Source organism: Tachysurus vachellii, chromosome 12 (assembly GCF_030014155.1).
Source record: "Tachysurus vachellii isolate PV-2020 chromosome 12, HZAU_Pvac_v1, whole genome shotgun sequence".
Taxonomy (NCBI): Eukaryota; Metazoa; Chordata; class Actinopteri; order Siluriformes; family Bagridae; genus Tachysurus; species Tachysurus vachellii.
This window is the reverse complement of record NC_083471.1, coordinates 7,416,334-7,434,828: the sequence shown is the minus strand read 5'-3', so window position 1 is coordinate 7,434,828 and position 18,495 is coordinate 7,416,334. Positions and strand designations below refer to the sequence as shown.

At 41.9% G+C, this 18,495-nt stretch overlaps 1 protein-coding gene across 4 annotated transcripts in view; it reads right to left on the bottom strand.

Moving 5' to 3' along the window:
- stxbp5a (syntaxin binding protein 5a (tomosyn)) overlaps nt 1–18,495 on the bottom strand; it is a 70,453-nt gene that overhangs the window by 14,525 nt on the left and 37,433 nt on the right. For all 4 annotated transcript variants that reach the window (XM_060883848.1, XM_060883850.1, XM_060883851.1 and 1 more), the window contains exons 7-15: nt 16,725–16,808; nt 10,551–10,674; nt 3,858–3,936; nt 3,529–3,683; nt 2,845–2,917; nt 2,598–2,745; nt 1,883–1,950; nt 1,752–1,792; nt 767–987 (exon numbers count right to left, since the gene is read on the bottom strand). In XM_060883848.1, the coding sequence (XP_060739831.1) occupies nt 767–987; nt 1,752–1,792; nt 1,883–1,950; nt 2,598–2,745; nt 2,845–2,917; nt 3,529–3,683; nt 3,858–3,936; nt 10,551–10,674; nt 16,725–16,808 (993 nt within the window). The remainder of the gene's footprint in view (nt 1–766; nt 988–1,751; nt 1,793–1,882; nt 1,951–2,597; nt 2,746–2,844; nt 2,918–3,528; nt 3,684–3,857; nt 3,937–10,550; nt 10,675–16,724; nt 16,809–18,495) is intronic.

Below are 18,495 nucleotides of genomic sequence, written 5' to 3'. Positions count from 1 at the left end.
CAACGTGAGAACAGAGAATAATAATAATAATAATAATAATAATAATAATAATAATAATAATGTTATTATAATAGTATTATATTATTAATATCATTATATTATATTAATATTATTATTATTATTATCCTCATTGTGAGTCATGAGGCAAAACCAAGAGATAGAGAGAGAGACAGACACAGAGAGAGAAAGAGAGAGAGTGAGAGAGAAAGAGAGAGGCAGACAGCGAGAGAGACAGACACAGAGAGAGAGAGAGAGAGAGAGAGAGAGAGAGAGAGAGAGAGAGAGAGAGACAGACACAGAGAGAAAGAGAGAGGCAGACAGCGAGAGAGACAGACACTGAGCGAGACAGAGAGAGAGAGAGAGAGAGAGAGAGAGAGAGAGAGAGAGAGAGAGAGACAGACACAGAGAGAAAGAAAGAGGCAGACAGAGAGAGAGACAGGCACAGAGAGAAAGAGAGAGAGAGAGAGAGAGAGAGAGAGAGAGAGACAGAGACAGAGAGAAAGAGAGAGGCAGACAGAGAGAGAGACAGACACAGAGAGAAATAGAGAGAGAGAGACAGACACAGAGAGAAAGAGAGAGACAGACACAGAGAGAAAGAGAGAGAGAGAAAGAGAGAGAGACAGACAGACAGACAGAAAGAAGAAGCTCTTCATTCAGGAAGCACATTACAATTTTTAGATCAAGAGCAGATGATCAGTGATAAGCAAGGCCATTTCCAAATAACACACACACACACACACACACACACACACACACACAGTTTTACCTGTATGACCTCAGTCATGACCTCCAGTTTGCTGAACCTGTAGATGATCACGTGAGCAGACACTCCAGCGACACACAGCATTCGGCTCTCAGGACACCACGCCATGAGCTGGATGGCGAACGGATCTTCGTCTACGATCTCCGTGGACGCTTTCTCCTCCTTGCCGCGCGCTTTCTCAAACACCTTGGCTGTCTTCAGCTTGTACAACACCTGGAGCATTACTGAGGGTCGAGGATCACAGGAAGCAGAACTCACATGTCAACACACGAGTCTTAAAGTCAGTCATCAACGTCATCATATGAATATTAGTTATTTTATGTGACGATTGGTTTGGAGGCAGACGGACAAATTTGCACTCGCTGAGGCAAAGCGAATGAACATGAGCAGATTAATGCAGGCAATTTCTTTCAGAACGGGATTACCGCTTCTCGTCTAATTAGTCTTCATATAAATCCGTTTTAAATAAATCCTCGTTATTATTAGGCGAAAAGCGCAGCACTTGTCAGAAGGCTCTTTCAGGAACGTCGTTAATAACGTCCTGTGTTACGTGACGTAGCGATTAGATCCGCGTTCTTTAGGGAATTATGGTTAGTACAGTTTATCATGATGAAGCTAAGTGATGCTTATGTGCTCGCGCTCTGAAGAGGAAGGATGGACAGAGACATTCTGGGAAGTGGAGTTAAATGGATGGAGGACGTGGTGCTGGACGGCGTGGCGAGGACACAGATGGTATCACGTCCAGATCTCTAATTAAAGATAAGCGCAGCGGCCTTAGAGCAGATGCAGACGCTTCCTGATCACGCTTAATGCAGTCAGAGTGCTGTTTACTTAGGGAGGCTTTTTAATGACATCATTTAAAGACGGATCAAGCTTTACGACGGAAGCAGAGATTTTTCTAGAACGGTTTTCTATTCTAGGGACGAAGGAGTGATTTCAAGATACATAACATTATTACTGATGATGAAGTATTAGTATGAGTACTGACTTGCAGAAGCATCCCAGAACTTCACAGAACCATCAGCATGCCTAGGACAAAGACAGACAATCAGTGATTACAAGGTTTTTCTCTCTCTCACTCACACTCACACACACACAACCCCATACACACACACTTACCCAGTGATTATCATTTCTGGATAGCTCTGAGAGCCCTGGCCCCAGTTTCCGCCACTTATAGGCCATTCCTGCGATCACCAGAAAAACAGAACACAAGCTTTGGTCATTTCTATCAAATTATTATTGTAGATTTCTAGTTTAAGGGAAGGTTATCCGGGGACATGACAGGCTAAGGCTAGTCAGGGCGCAGGAAAGGAGGGAAAAAACTGTGTCGCCGTGTTGAACCGTGAGTGACGGCGTCTGGTCTCTTTGAGGGTCGATCTGTTCCTCTCGCTGTTCAGCATAAAGACTGAACTTTGCAGCAGGTCGAACGTCTCACCTCTCTTTATACGCACAAATGCTTCCTAATGGGAGCTGGAGATGGAGCGGTTTTGGACAATAGGTCTGCACAGCAGGGCACACACACACACACACACACACACACACACACAACTGACGGAGAGTGCTTGTGTGTATTTGAAAGAGGCATTCTTTGAGGACTAGAGGAGTATATTCTTGTACTTCCTTTATATTTTGTCTTATAGTTGTTATCATTCATTCTTTTGGCGCACAGCTCACCATGAACCAGGAGGAAAAAAACACGATGCGTCCTGTAGCTATTTTCTTATAAACAAACTTCACCTCGATGTCACATAACTGCGACGAGAAAACAGAGAGTGGAAATTCCCCTTGTTCGGTACAATACACACACTGTACACAGGATAGAAACACACACCTTTTTGCTGTAGCCCTGTCTTTTTTGGCGTGATCCGACCGAGTAAAGTGCAGGAATGAGGTCTGCGGGACAGTCGGCCACGTACTCGCAACAAGTCACCGGGGACTCGTGAAGCGTCAAGGGGTAAGGGTTCTCGAAGATCGGGTAGCTGTGAACACATGAACACGTAACTGACATGATTAGGAAATCTACGAGACCAAATATAATAATACGATATATTATATTGTGATATACTTTTAAAACATACCCATTTTGTGCGAGGTCGATAACTACTAGATCCTTCTCTAGAAGGACCACAACAGCATAAGGTTCCTGAAAATCTGTACAGGGGAGAGAGAGAGAGCGAGAGAGAAAGATAGAGAGAGCGAGAGAGAGAAAGGTTCAGGTTGCATGCACTCATGGTTGCTCAGCTACTTATGATAAAAAATAAAAGAAGCATCAAAAATCTCTCCTGCATCTGTTCAAGCACTGGCTGAAATCCCTGAAATGACACCAAAAACATAGAAATAAATAAAGAAAGAAATATGAGCAACGAGAACTGCAACGTTTGGCTTCTCCTCCCTGCTGAGCTAAAAGTACACTCAGCTCACAAAGGTCTGAATGAAACACTGAAAAAAAGCTGACAGGAAGGAATGGGCAGTATGAGCCACACACACACACACACACACACACACACATTTATATATATTTTGTTCTGAAAGTCTCAAACACTCAGTGTATATATATATATATATATATGCATAAAGTATGAATGTATATATAAAAGAAAACTAAACTTCTTATTATTCATGAAACACTTCCCAAAGGATTGACTCCTTAATCGGAGAGCGAGAACAACACAGTATTAACACAAATGGGTCTAGATTAAAGAGAGAGAGAAAGAGAGAGAGAGAGAGAGAGAGGCGTTATGGTGTGAGTTGAGGAGGTTTACCGTTAGGATATGGCGTTTCACAGAGTGTGAGGAAGTCTACGATGGGATAGTCCATCTCTAGCACCGCCGTGCTCTTCCCGTGCATAACAGTCAAACATGGCCGCCGACCGACCGTGTCATACGATAGACCGCCGGACAAGATAATAAATGGATCCCTGTGTATGTGCACACACACACACACACACACACACACACACACACACACACACACACAAACAAGGACAATATGGCTGTAATTCACTTGATTTGGATGTTTGTGTGTATCTGTGTGTTACCATTAGCTTAGTGTGTGTGTGTATGTGTGTGTATGTGTGTGTTGTCCACTTTACCCTGCCCTTGTTGTCTTGTACTCTACTTTTAGAATGGGTTTACATGGCTCTGGCTTCTTTCCATCCTTGGGCTGTTTTCCTGAAACAGAACCAGAGCAAATAAAGTGAGACGTGCTGCTCAACAACTCTTTCTCTCTGTGTCTCACTGTGTCTCACTGTGTCCTACACTGTGTCTTTGGTTACTGATGAATGAATTGAAAATAAAAAACAAAAAACTGATAAATGAAGGCCAAATTTTCTCAATAAACAATTTGTTGTATTTGCAATCAGTTAAATCAGGCATTTAAGTATGAATCAAGTAACATGTTGTGCTTTTGACTTCTCTGTTTCACACTCTGTCTAACACGTTGTCTAACTCTTTGTCTAACTCTTTGTCTAACTCGTTGTCTAACTCGTTGTCTAACTCGTTGTCTAACTCGTTGTCTAACTCCGTCTCACGTTCTGTCTCATGCCATGTCTCCGGCTCTTTCTCACTCTCTGTTTTACGCTCTGTCTCTCAATCTGCCTCGTGGTCTATCTCACTCTCTGTCTCACTCCCTGTCTCAGTTCCTGTCTCACTCCCTGTCTCACTCATTTCAATTCAATTCTGTATACAGGACCTTCTTTGTACAGAAGAGAATACAGATGCAGTAATGACCGATCAACAAGTCGTTGTTAAAACACCTGTAAAGAGAAAAAATGTGTGAAAAAGAGACAGCGACAAAATATGCAAAAAAGCAGAAGAAGGGCATGTTTAAAGTGAGCGTGATGTACAACATGAAGATGTTCTCCCTGACCATAGTGTGTGTGCAAGTACTGTAGGTAGCAAAGTTTGGAAAGAGTATGATGTTAATGACATCAATATTTTTTTGAAAATAACCAAAGGTCAATAATCTGAAAAGACTTTTTGTTGAAACTAAGCATCTAATGAATGAAGGTTGTTTTGAAGATAAAGAAGTGTATCGCTTGAAGAAAATTGTTACAAAGTTCAACTATGCTAAATAATGGTGATGGCAAAATGTCCTCCATTTTGTATTGTGCTGTATGTTTTGTTTTACTGCTTACTCTCTTCAACGCTTCCCTTAAACATTCATATTGCATCTTCGAATGTCATTGGGCCAAGAGACAGCCAGAAGAGAGCAAAATTGTTTGAATCGATGAGGCTGAGGAGTATAGACACACACTCTATAGACACAGTGATGACAAAAATGTTGTTCACTGGAAGCTAGAATGGGCTGGCCTTTCTTTTTTGAGCCACAAAACCTCTACTAGTGGAGTTGTTATCTTACTTTCGAGAAATCTTATGCCAATCTTCTACAGCATAGAAGATATTGTTGCTGGCAGACCAGTTTGAGAAACATGTCATTGTTTTTATGCCCCAAATTCCCCAGTGGAAAGATTTTCTTTTTTAGATAAACTAATTTTAATTTGTTGGTGGAGATTTTAATTGCACATTAGGGAGTATTGATAGGTGAGGATGTGCTGGAAGTCCTGAATAGCAGCTTAACCAGCAGGCTGCTACCTCTGAGTTGTAGAAGTGCAGTCCTCACACTATTGCCAAAAAAGGTGACATAAATAACTGGTGACCGATGTCTCTATTATATACTGATTACAAAATGCTCTCCAAACAAGTCTGGAAAGTGTTCTGGAAGAGGTTATCTACACAGACCAGATATACTGCATACCTGGGAGGTCCATATTTGATAACATCTCCTTAGTTCACTACTCTGAGAGTTTTACACCACTCCGACAGATTTATCACCAATCCTCAACTCACCCCTGAGATCTCCAGAACCCTGGAGTTTACACACTGTTCCTGGCCGGGTGGAAGTGCTCACAGGCGGCGTCGAGATTGTAAACAAAGGCGAGGGAAGTGTGGAGGGATAAAAGCTAGGCTAAAGCTAACACCACACCAGCACTCCTTACCCAGCATTTTTCTTGCTAATGTGTGGTCCCTGGTGAACAAAATGGATAACATTTGACTTTGCCCAACAAACAGGAAGAGACTTATAGACTGTAATGTCATGATTTTTAGTGGAACATGGCTCATCGGCAGCGTACCTGCCAATCAAGCTAGTTGGATATTACATACTCCTAGCAGACAGAACAACAACTTTTTTTTTTCCACAGAGTCGTGGCTTGGACCACTCGTCAGAAGCTCTAAGCCGGTTTTAAAGCAGGTGAAAACTTGGCCAGCAGGAGCCACCTCTGCTCTTCAGGACTGTTTTGAGTGCAATATCTTGAACATCTTCAGGGCGGCTGCAACCAACAGCAATTCCGTCAACTTGGAGAAATACACGGCATCAGTGACCAGCTACATCGGCAAGTGCTTTAATTATCTGACTTCTAAATCGTGTGCGCTGCTGAAGTCTAGAGACTTAGACTTCAGAGAAGGGGACAGGGCAGCCCTAAGAAAAGCAAGGGCCAAATTGTCCCGAGCCATCAGAGAAGCAAAGCATGCACATGCCCAGACAATCCACAGACATTTTCAGGACAGCGGAGACACCCAGCGCATGTGGCATACAGGGGCCATACAGGCGATCATGAACTATTAGACAGCTTCACCTGCCTGTGATGGTGACACTTCCAACCCAGATGCGCTGAATGACTCCTATAAACGGTTTGAGGTGTGGAACAACATAGTAGCAAGGAAGACCATCCCTCTGTCTTTCCACAACTGATGTGAGGAGCACTCTATGCAACGTTAACCCATGGAAGGCTGCTGGACCAGACAACATACCAGGCAGGGTGCTTAGGGAATGTGCAAGACAGCTAGAGGATGTCTTTAGAGTCATTTATCACTGACAGCTTTAACAATTCCCTGAACAGCACTGTTGTTCCTATGTGCCTCAAGACAACCACCATCATCCCCATACCAAATCAATGACTATCGTCCCATCACACTCACACCTATTGAGAGGCTTGTCATGAGGCACATCAAGACCCAGTATGTCTCAATGGACCCAATGCAGTTTACGTATCATCCAAACTACTCCAGCCAATGACACCATTTCTACGACCCCTCATTTAGCCCTCAACCACTTGGACAATAAAGACACTTACATATGAATGCTTTTCACAGACTTCAGTTAATCATTCAACACACTCATCCCTCAGCACCTGATTGAGAAGCTGAGCTTACTGGGACAACAACTACCTCTGTATCTGGATCCTGGACTTCCTGACTGGGAGGCCTCAGTCAGTCTGGATAGTCAACAACATCTTAGCATCACCACACTGAGCACTGGAGCCCCTCAGGGCTGCGTGCTCAACCCACTGCTGTTCACCTTGTTGACCCGCAGCTGTGTAGCAATGCACAGATCGAACCATATCATCAAGTTCACCGATGACACAACCGTGGTGGGTCTCATTAGCAAGAACGATGAGTCAGCATACAGAGAGGAGATGCAACTGCTAACTGCCTGGTGTAGAGCAAACAACCTGCCTCTGAGTGTTGATAAACCTAAAGAGATTCTTGTTGACTCTCCGCTGAACATCGAAGGATCCTCTGTAGGGATCTTCAAGAGCACCAAATTCCTTAATGTTCATCTGTTGGAGAACCTCACTTGGTCACTCAACACCAGCTCCATCACCAAGAAAGGCCAGCAGCTGAAAAATAGTAACGTAGCATTCACACCCTCTAAACCAGACTGTGTCATGAACAGCTTCTTTCCACAAGCCCTCAGACTTCTCAATAACTGAACTGAACTATAACAAGCACACTCAACTGTATGGACTGCACTGATCCTCACTAAATACACACTCTTCCAATATACATCCATGTCTACAGCACCACCCATGTCAACCTGTTTACATGCTGTTTTTGCACACTGTTTTTGCTATTTGCACATGTTGTCTTGCACATTTCAGTCAATTGCTGTTTTGCACAATTCATTACAATACCTCATATAACTGCTGCCATTATATTAAATGTTCATTCCAGTATTGCTGCACATGTACTATACAATATGCAGTATGCACTCTGGTTGGTGCTGCTTTTTTGTATTGTCTTTTGTGTAATGTCTTTTGTCTTGCACTGTTTGCACTGTTTGCACTGTTTGCACCACGTTGCACAGATGTATTTTATGTGACTAACCTAAGCTCTGTGTTGTTCTATGTAGCACCATGGTCCTGAAGAAACTTTGTCTCATTTCACTTTGTACTGCATCAGCTATATATGGTTGAAATGACAAAAAAGCTTCTTGACTTGACTTCTTGACTTCAAGTCCACCTCCACTATCCCAGTTCTAATACACTCCAACCCGATGTGCCTGAATGACTACCGCCCAGTAGCACCCACACCTATTATCATGAAATGCTTTGAGAGACTGGTCCTGGCACACTTAAAGAACTGCCTTCCACCCACATTGGGCCCACATCAGCTTGCCTATCGGAGCAATAGGAGCACAGAGGATGCAGTCTCCTTAGCACTGCACTCTGTGCTCGCACATCTGGGCAATAGTAACACATATGCATAACATGCTCAGCATTTAATATTGTCATCCCTTCAAAACTGATCAGCGAACTTCGGTGGCTTCGGTGGCTTCGGTGGGGATCTAGGCATCAGCACCTCCCTCTGTCACTGGATTATGGACTTTCTGACCAACAGCATGTCAGGTGAGGCCACTTCTGCTCTGCCACCATCACCCTTAACACAGATGTACCACAGGGTTGTATGCTGAGCCCATTCCTCTATTCCCTCTTCACTCACAACTGCAGGCCTGGGCATGGATCTAATTCCATAATCAAATTTGCTGACAACACCACAGTGATTGGCCTCATCACCAACAACAATGAGACAGCCTACAGGAAAAAGGTACAGCATCTGGCCGAATGGTGTGCCGACAGCAACCTTATCCTTAACACCAGCAAAACAAAGGAGCTCATCATGGACTTCAGGAGGGAGAGTGAAGGCACGCATGCCCCCATCAACATCAATGAGTTTCCGGTTGAACGTGTCTCCAGCGTCAAATTCTGGGGATCCACATCTCAGAGGACCTGTCCATACACCTGTCCAACACCTCCAAACCTGGCCAAGAAAGTTCACCAGTGCTTGTTCTTCTTGAGGACACTGAAGAGACATCACCTGTCTTCAGCAATCCTGGAGAAAGTTTATCGCTGGTCTATTGAGAGCATCTTGACCAGCTGTGTCACATCTGGTAAGACAACTGCACAGGTGCAGAACCGCAAAGCACTGCAACAAGTGGTGGAATTCGCTCAGCACATCACAGGAACTTTACTTCCAGCCACTGATGACGTCCAGAGGAAACGCAATCTGCGTCAAGCTCGCAGCATTTTTAAGGATTCCTCTCACCATGCCCATAGACTATTTGTCACCCTTTCCTCCAGTAGACACTTCGAGGAACAGCTTTTTACTTAGGGCTGTTTCATTACTGCCTACCAGAACATAACTATTGAAAGTGGAAAACAGTGTCTTTGGTTTTAGCTCTGATTCCATTGCCAAAATAAGAGTTTTATACTGTGACATTTAAAGTGTGCTGAAGTTTAATGGCAGCTTATGTGCTCCCTGTAAAGTATGTAGGGGTAAGGCAGGGCTGCTCTCTGTCTCTATCTTTACAGTTTAGCTACCTCTTCTAAACAATCTGAGAGCCAAGCTATAAGGTTTCTCAGTCGGTCTTTCATAAGAAACTGCTCAGTCTTAGAGTCGACACATCTTGGCGCACTGTCCTCAGCCTGAGTGAGGAGGGGTGACGGGAGAGTCTGTGTTCTGTGTCCAGAGACTGGTCATGAGTGTCCTGTTTGCCTTGAGAGAGAAAGCGTCTTTCACACCTTTATGCAATTTCCAGACTACAGCCTCTTTTTACTTTTTTACACACAATTTTTAGTTGTTTTAACAAATGTTTTCACTGCAAACCATATCATGAATATCATTGGTGTAAAATATACACACAAAATGACAAGCTAAATGTTTTGAACTTCATCCTAGGCCAAGCAAAAATGGGCATTTACATCAGCAGGAAAAACAAGGTCGAACAAAAAGGAAGTCACAATGTTGTAATGGTAACCACAGTATTGCTAAAGTAGAGGATTTTATTCGACTTTCTCTTTTATAAGAAAATGATAACCCCGACAACTTTTAAGCTAATTTTCTATGTTAATGTTTTTTGTAAACCATTTTATTTATTCTTTTTAATAGAATTGTTATTTATTTATCTATTTATTGGTGACTTCTCCTAAGCACCTGTAATATACGTTACTCTGCAAATAAAAATAATTCTCTCTCTTTGTGGGTCATGTGCATTACGGTCTCTAAAGCCACATGTTCAATAACACATATTTCTCTTTAGGGAAAAGTAAATGGTGGACTAAAAGGTCCACAAGCTTCACTTTCCGTCCAAAGGTTAAGAAAGATGAGTTTACAAAAAACAATAAAAAAAAAGGTTGAAAATTGATTGCAAGCTGCTTTGTGAGTGGAAAAATAATCTAATTACAGTATAAAGTGGACGAGCCATTTCATAGAGCAACATGCTTTAACCTTTTGAAACTCATTCATTTTCATAAGTGTGTGTGTCCATGTGTGTGTGAGTGTTTAAGAGCTAGTTTAGCTTAGTACGACTCGTGTGATAATTCCTAAACCTCATTTCCTCTTATAAACAAAGCCGTTACACTGGAGCGTGTAAAGAAATGACTATAAAGAATGTAGTGCAGCACTTGTCAGGATCTTCACAGGGGATTAGTGATTCTGTCTCTCACCATGTGGGGTGATTGTCTGAGCAGGCTTGGCTGGGGACCTTATATTCCATATGGTCAATGTGCCGTCTGAGTGACTACAGATGAACTGCTTCCCCTCGTGGTGCCAGGCTACAGAATGGATCGCCTGAAAGAGAGAGAAAGAAAGACAGAGAGAAAGAGAGAGAAAGAGAAGAAAAGAAGGACGCAAGGTCCATTACAATACGTCTCTGATAAATGACTATAAAACACATAGTGGAGAGGAGAAGTTCACAGCATTGTCCATTATTATTATTATTATTGTTATTGTGTAGGTCCTCAACCTTGGGGTCATCCCATGTGGTGTACGGATGAAGATAATGTTAGGCGTCTTCTTCTTCTTCTTCTTCATCTTCTTCTTCATCTTCTTCATTTTTGAGACTCACATTTACACCTCACACTGGCCACAGAGTAGATATTTAATTATTGTTGTGTTAAACACTATATAACACAACAACTTAGCAGAATTTTGCCATGTGGTCTAAGTGAGCAGGACATAAACTCTGTCCCCTGTCAATCACTGCGTAATCAGGTAATTCCAGGTGTCCATGGGCTCACGCCTGCTAAAAGGGTGGGGTTAGAGCTTTGTTTTACACTGTACGCTATGATGCAGAGGAAGCTGTTAGTATGTGCTGTATGATATGGAGTGGTGAAAATGGTGGAGGAAAAAAAAAAGATAGATTTCACAAAAGACAAAATCTACTTGAACAAATGAACGTTACGTAATCAGACAGCACTGATGCGTGTCCACAATATTTACAGATATTTCCAATTGATTTTGCTTATAGTGATTTATTTACATTTATACTAAACCAGTGCAAGGAAACACAGATCTGTGACACAAAGATTCATAAAATCGTAATGGAAATATAAAGAACTCGTGTTCTCGCTTTGCCTCTGTGATGTAAAACAATTTAATAAAATGTGTTGACTTGATAAAATGAAAAATATACTTGTATATGCTGTATATTTAAATAGGAAGAATTTTATTATCATCATTTGTTACAAAAAGTTAAAGGAAAGCACTATAATGTTTCCACTTTTATACTCTTAACTTTTATTGTACTTTTGTACCAAAATATTATGTGGAATGTTTATTTTTTTTGGAAACTTTAAAACAAATGACTAAAACGCAGACAAAATAAATGACTAAAATGCAGGAACAAACAAATTTCTGTAGCCGGTTTTCATGATGCCGCCACTACTGTGCTTCACCATAGGTGTGTGTGATAAGCTATATAGCTATATATATATATATATATATATATATATATATATATATATATATATATATATATATATATATATATGTATTCTTTCCACACACTACACCCCTTCTACATGAGGTCAAAGAATAAAATGAGTTTTTTTCCCCATTGGATTTGGAGGCAGAGCCCTGGAGCATTTACAGATTACAAGCTCACACCCCAAATCGAAAACCTCAGTAGCACAGCAACAATCAGACGAGAAAGAGAGAAAGAGAGAGAGAGAGAGAGAGAGAGAGAGAGAGAGAGAGAGAAAGAGAGAGAAAACAGCAGGAGAGAGGTGAAACAGAGTGCTTATTATATCCTAATTAAACCGAATCTCTTTCTGCATAGCTTAATCATGCTCAGACCTTCCTTCTGGTGCTGTGAAGAACTCCAGCACCCAAACTAATCAATGAAACAGCTGCAACATCATTACGGGACGGCACGAAAAGAGGCGTGGCTTAGAGCTCCATAGAACCAACTTAAACACTATACATTCAAACACAACACACACACACACACACACACACGCAGCAAACACACCTTGGTGCAGACATGTACAGGCAGATAATGAGTGCTTCTGTTGAGAGAGGGAGCAGATTTGGAGAGGGAGAGTACACCTACGTGACACGAGCAAGGAAAAATAAATGCAAGTAATTATAAAGAGACACTGCAGAATGTCACTGCGTCCGTTTATTAGAAAAATATCACAACATTGATGTGACTGGAGGATGGGATTGCTTTGCTCTTCTGTTCGCTTTCTCTGCAGTCATGGGACACACATAAACACACACACACACACACAGGGGGCTCTGCTTACTGTCTCTGACTCTGACACACACAAACACACACCATCACTCACTGCAAGGCCCAATTAAAGCTGGGTTGTTGATGTTCAGGGAACTCGATGGCCCACAGGGAGAGTGAGAGCCAGAAATAAACAATGGGACTGTCGCAACATTCTGTATTAAGAGTTCCATGATTATTATTCATTTGTTAGACTGAAGCTGTCTGCTGGATGAAGCAGAAAGGCACAAACAAATAAAACATCTACACATCTATAAATAAAACGATAAACTAAAAAACAGGGGGGAAAAACTGAGCTTGTGATACTGTAGCTGTAGCTGTGTGGGTTCTACATCCTATTAGGAGTATGCTAAACTGCTAGGTGTGAATGTGTGTGTGTGTGTATATGTGTGTGTGTGTGTGTGTGGTGTAATGCGATGTCAGTTCTTGTGAGTGTATATTCCTGGCCTGAACAGTTAGAGGGATTCCACAACAACCTTTACCAAGATAATAACATTACTTAATACGAATAAACAAACAGAACCAGCAACTGCTGATTGACCAACTAAACATGATGTCACAGCTTCTGATCGGATCTCAGCATGTCTGGCAGAAATTTCATCATGGATGACTGCTCATCAGTTAAAGCTCAATCCTAGCAAAACTGAACTGCTGATCATCCCAGGTGATTCATCCCCAGATCATGATCTTGCTATATCCTTGCACAACGATCTGATCTCCCCTTCAGCCACAGCTCGCAACCTTGGGGTAACCTTGGACAATCAACTGTCCTTTTCCTCTCATGTTGCTAATGTGACTCGCTCATGTCGGTTTCTTCTCTACAACATTAGAAGGATTCGGCCATTTTTGTCCACACAGGCTGCTCAGGTACTTGTTCAGTCTCTTGTCATTTCTAGACTGGATTACTCCAACACACTGCTGGCAGATCTACATATGAACGCAATCCGTCCTCTGCAAATGATCAAAATGCAGCTGCCCGGCTTGTTTTCAACCTACCAAAGTTCTCACACACCACCCCGCTGCTGCGATCCCTCCACTGGCTTCCGGTAGCTGCACGGATCAGATTCAAAACACTGATGCTGGCCTACAAAGCCAAAAATGAACCAGCTCCCTCTTACCTCAAAGCCCTCATCACTCCTCGCACTGCACCCCGCACCCTCCGATCTACCAGCACTGCTCGACTGGTTCCACCATCTCTCAGGGTAAGAGGCAAGTATACTACAAGACTCTTCTCTGTACTGGCACCAAGGTGGTGGAATGAACTTCCCCTAGAGGTCCGGACAGCTGAGTCACTGGATATTTTCAAGCGGCGGTTGAAGACCTACTTATTCAGGAAACACTTCAACTAGCACTTCTTTCCTTATCTTTTGCATTTTAATAAAAAAAAAATAAAAAGAAAAAAAAAAGAAAGAAAAAAACACCTTTGACACTATTTCATTGAAACTTTGAACAAATGTTTTAGTATCTTAAGTATGTAACTTAGTGAGCCAGCATTAATGTATTCAATGCTAGAGATTTAAGCACTTATGTACGTCGCTCTGGATAAGGGCGTCTGCCAAATGCTGTAAATGTAAATGTAAATGTAAACAAATACAAGCTTCTAAATGTTCTCCAGAACATTCTTTCCGAGTCTGTGAAGGACATGGCGATGTATCAGAAGAGTGAAGCTCATAGATCAGGTACTTAAGGTACCACGATGGTTTAAGTCATTCCCTGAAACAGATGGGTCACAAACGATTTCGTAAGCGAAATGAAATCCATCCACAGTTGTTGTTAAATTCTGATTAATGCAACACTTTCTACTTTGGTAAAAGCACCAGATGGTGTGGGCTGGACAGGAAACAGAACGATGAATAATTCTTGGAAGAGGCTTTCATTAAGTGTCTTTAAGCCCGTCCATCAATGTGATGGAGTGATCAGGGCAGCACACAGTTACCTCAGGTTTATCACCACACACACACACACACACACACACACACACACACTCACTAATGCCACCATGGAGAGTAACCCTCCATCTGTCTTAAAGTCCTCGACTCCTCTTGCCATCCCTTCTCAGAGTGTCTCTGTCCTTCCGTCCATCATCTCGCCACATGGATCCAAACATCAAAATATATCTCCTCTTTTAGATTAGAGATAAGCATGACCTTCACACACACACACACACACACACACACACACACACACACACACACACATTCCCACCTCCTCATCATCACCACCACACAAACCTTTACTAACAGCACCACCATCATCAGCACCACCACCCACACCAAAATCAACACCACCTTCCACACCAACATCAACACTAATATGAAAACCAACCACACCAGCATCAACACCCACTCCAAAACAACCTCCAACATCAACACCATCAGCACCACCCACACCAACATCAACACCACCTCCCACACCAACATCAACACTAATATGAACACCAACCACACCAGCATCAACACCCACTCCAAAACAACCTCCAACATCAACACCATCAGCACCACCCACACCAACATCAACACCACCTCCCACACCAACATCAACACTAATATGAACACCAACCACACCAGCATCAACACCCACTCCAAAACCACATTGAACATCAACACCATCAGCACCACCACCAACACCAAAATCAACATCACCTTCCACACCAACATCAACACTAATATGAACACCAACCACACCAGCATCAACACCCACTCCAAAACCACATCGAACATCAACACCATCAGCACCACCCACACCAACATCAACACCACCTCCCACACCAACATCAACACTAATATGAACACCAACCACACCAGCATCAACACCCACTCCAAAACAACCTCCAACATCAACACCATCAGCACCAATATCAGCACCAATACAAACACCAACCAAATCAAGATCAACCTTACCAAGAAAAACACCATGAACACTACCACCAATACAAACACCATACACACAAACTACACCAATATGAAAAAAATCAACACCATTAACACTATCTGTACTGAATTTATCACCATTCACACAAATAACACCGACTAACACCACCGAAGCTAACAATGCCAACATCGGCCAAACAAACAAAAGTTGACACCAAGACCAACACCATCTACACCAATAAGGACAGCAACAAAAAACAACATCAACACACACCCCACACACCATCACTACCAAACACCAACAACACAAACATCATGCTGGGGCTACATTAAGTTGTTGAATATATATACTGCATGTGTAATATATACAGTATCAGTTTCTATGTTAAGTAATGAATTTAACTGACCGACACACCAGCAACTCACACAGACACCTATGCACTAAATTAACATAAAATAAACCCATGGGCAGCTTAATGGAGGTTTAATCGGATATCACATGCAAACAGCATGAAAAAAGTCACCTTAGTAGCCTGGCGTTTGAGCTTCAAGGAGCCTGAGCTTCAGGGAGTCGCTGACATTCACGAAAGCTCCAGAGAAGCGAACATACACACTAAAATACACACAATCGGACATGCAGAACACAAATAACACACAACTGGATGATACTAAAGAAACAGAAAAGGAGAAAATGGGGAAAAAGGGAAAGATAGAGATGAAGGAGACAGAAGGAGACTCCAGAGCGAGAAAGATGGATGAGATTTGACTCTTTGTGTGAGTGTTAAACTCTCTTGTGCTGTGCTCCGCCTTAGGCTCCACATGTAGTGTGTAATGATTGATGTGAGCTGACTGCCGCTGTTGACAAAGGTCATCAAATCTGTTTCACCCCAAACAGCACTCTGAACTCTTGCGGGTCTTTCCGAGAGGCATGCTAATCACTTCTTATGTAAAAACACACTGCTAGCTAGAGTTCTGTCTGTAGCATTTATTTGATTTTATTGATTTCTATTCAGTGGAAGTGATTTCAAAATGTTTCCTGTTTTATTCGATGTGCATCTCGTTAGCCTCGTTAAGACATGACATACTGTACAAACCACCTCTCTATAGACGAGGCATCTATGACAGATATTTTTTTTTTTATCGAAATCCTTTATTAGTATCTGAGCTTTGCTTTCCAATTTCTGCCTCCACAGCAGGACTTGGAGACAGAGCAGGAGGAGGAAACTTGCACCAACCTCGTCGTAGGTATAGCGGTAGTCAGCCTTCTTCGACTTCAAATCCCACAGCACCACGATGCCAGACTCAAATCCTATTATAAGCTGAAATAGAAACAGACAGAAAGAAAGGAATATCAGCGGCAATCAGCATGGCTCCGGCACGGCATGGCACGGCATGCACCCAGACGACAGATTACAGATCAGACGAGACTGAGATAAAAAGTGAGCTTCAAGTCAAAGTGAGCGAGCACAAAAAAGTGTAAATTAAACATGCCATTAAGCTAGAATCCCATTTATATTTATAACACAAATCTCACATATGGAGCATCCTATAAATAAATAAATAAATAAATAAATAAATAAATAAATAAATAAATAAATAAATAAATAAATAAAGGCATTGTTGAGAATTAATGTTGAGTTAAATCATTGTTGAGATTTCATCAGAACAGTGCAAAGATTTCCTGTAATAATCCTTTATTGTGCTTTGCGTAAATATTCACTATAGAACTTTTTGTAGAGCCTGAAATTGAAAAGGACTTCAGATTTTTACCATAAAATACAAGATTTTTCCTTTCATACATGTTCCTTACACTTTTCCTGGCAGGGGAAAAGATCAAGCCAGTCAACACTTGATTTTAATCATTTTTGGTTAGAATAACAGCTATAAACCTTCTTCCATGCTCTGTCGGATTGAACGTAGCCTGCCGATGAATAGCCAGACTATCACATCTTTCCACAGAGTTTTAATCAAAGAATAGAAGACTATTTTGTCGAATACGTTACAGCACAGTGAATTTCTATCTCCACATTTTACAACTTTGAAAGGTTGGGGGGTCACAATCAAGTAGAAATGAAGCAGAGACAGAACCAGTAGTTAAAGTGTGTCGGTATTTCTGTACGGACTTGAGAACGCATTCAGAATTAGATTCAGGAAGGCAGTTTTCTGGGTTTGGCTTTTAGAGAATAAAGATTGCCTGCATGTGGTTCATGTGTCCAGTTAAAATGTCATTACATTACTAATAAGAACTAATAATAAATAATGAATGATATATGAGGGAGAAGATCTAAGGGTTATATAGTAGAGTAAATCGCTGTATAATCAGTCCCAGTGTTAATTGCGAACACAAATTAATGAAGCCACTAAAAGACTCGAAGGAGGTCAGGAAACAATAACGTGTGGGTGAGATGGAGATCTCCAGTGGGATCTAATATTAAATAAATGAATAGTGTCATGTTTATTGGCCTTGAATGTATCTACAGCCCAAAGCATGAATTTCAGTGTGACATCATGGTTCAGCGGTTGCATCATTACCATGCTGATGCGCTACAGAACTGCTTCATTATTGTACTGGAGGAAAAAAATAAATAAAACAAGGTCAGAACTGCGCATAACTCAGACTTTCCTGACGTTCTAGTTTGTATTTTGCCATTAAATCATCACTGCATGCGCTTCATTCAGCTCTGGATACATCCAACCGTCACTAAAATCTCACGGGTTTAAAAAAAAATCCAGTTTTTTTTTCTCACTCGTTCCTCCTCACGTGTCGCCACAGGGGTTGTTTATTGTCTCTACTGCGATCTGATGAGACAGCACGAGGAGATCCACATCATCGTGTTGTAGTGAACGGAGGATTTTATTTTCCTTTCCAGCGTCGAGATGCTTTAAAAGCAACAGGCGTAACATTACATAATGTTAATGACGCACCGCTAGCTGTTGCTATGGCAGCGAAAGTTAAGGAGAAGTAACTCTAGACTTTTTAACCTGTCGAACCACGCAGAATGAGTG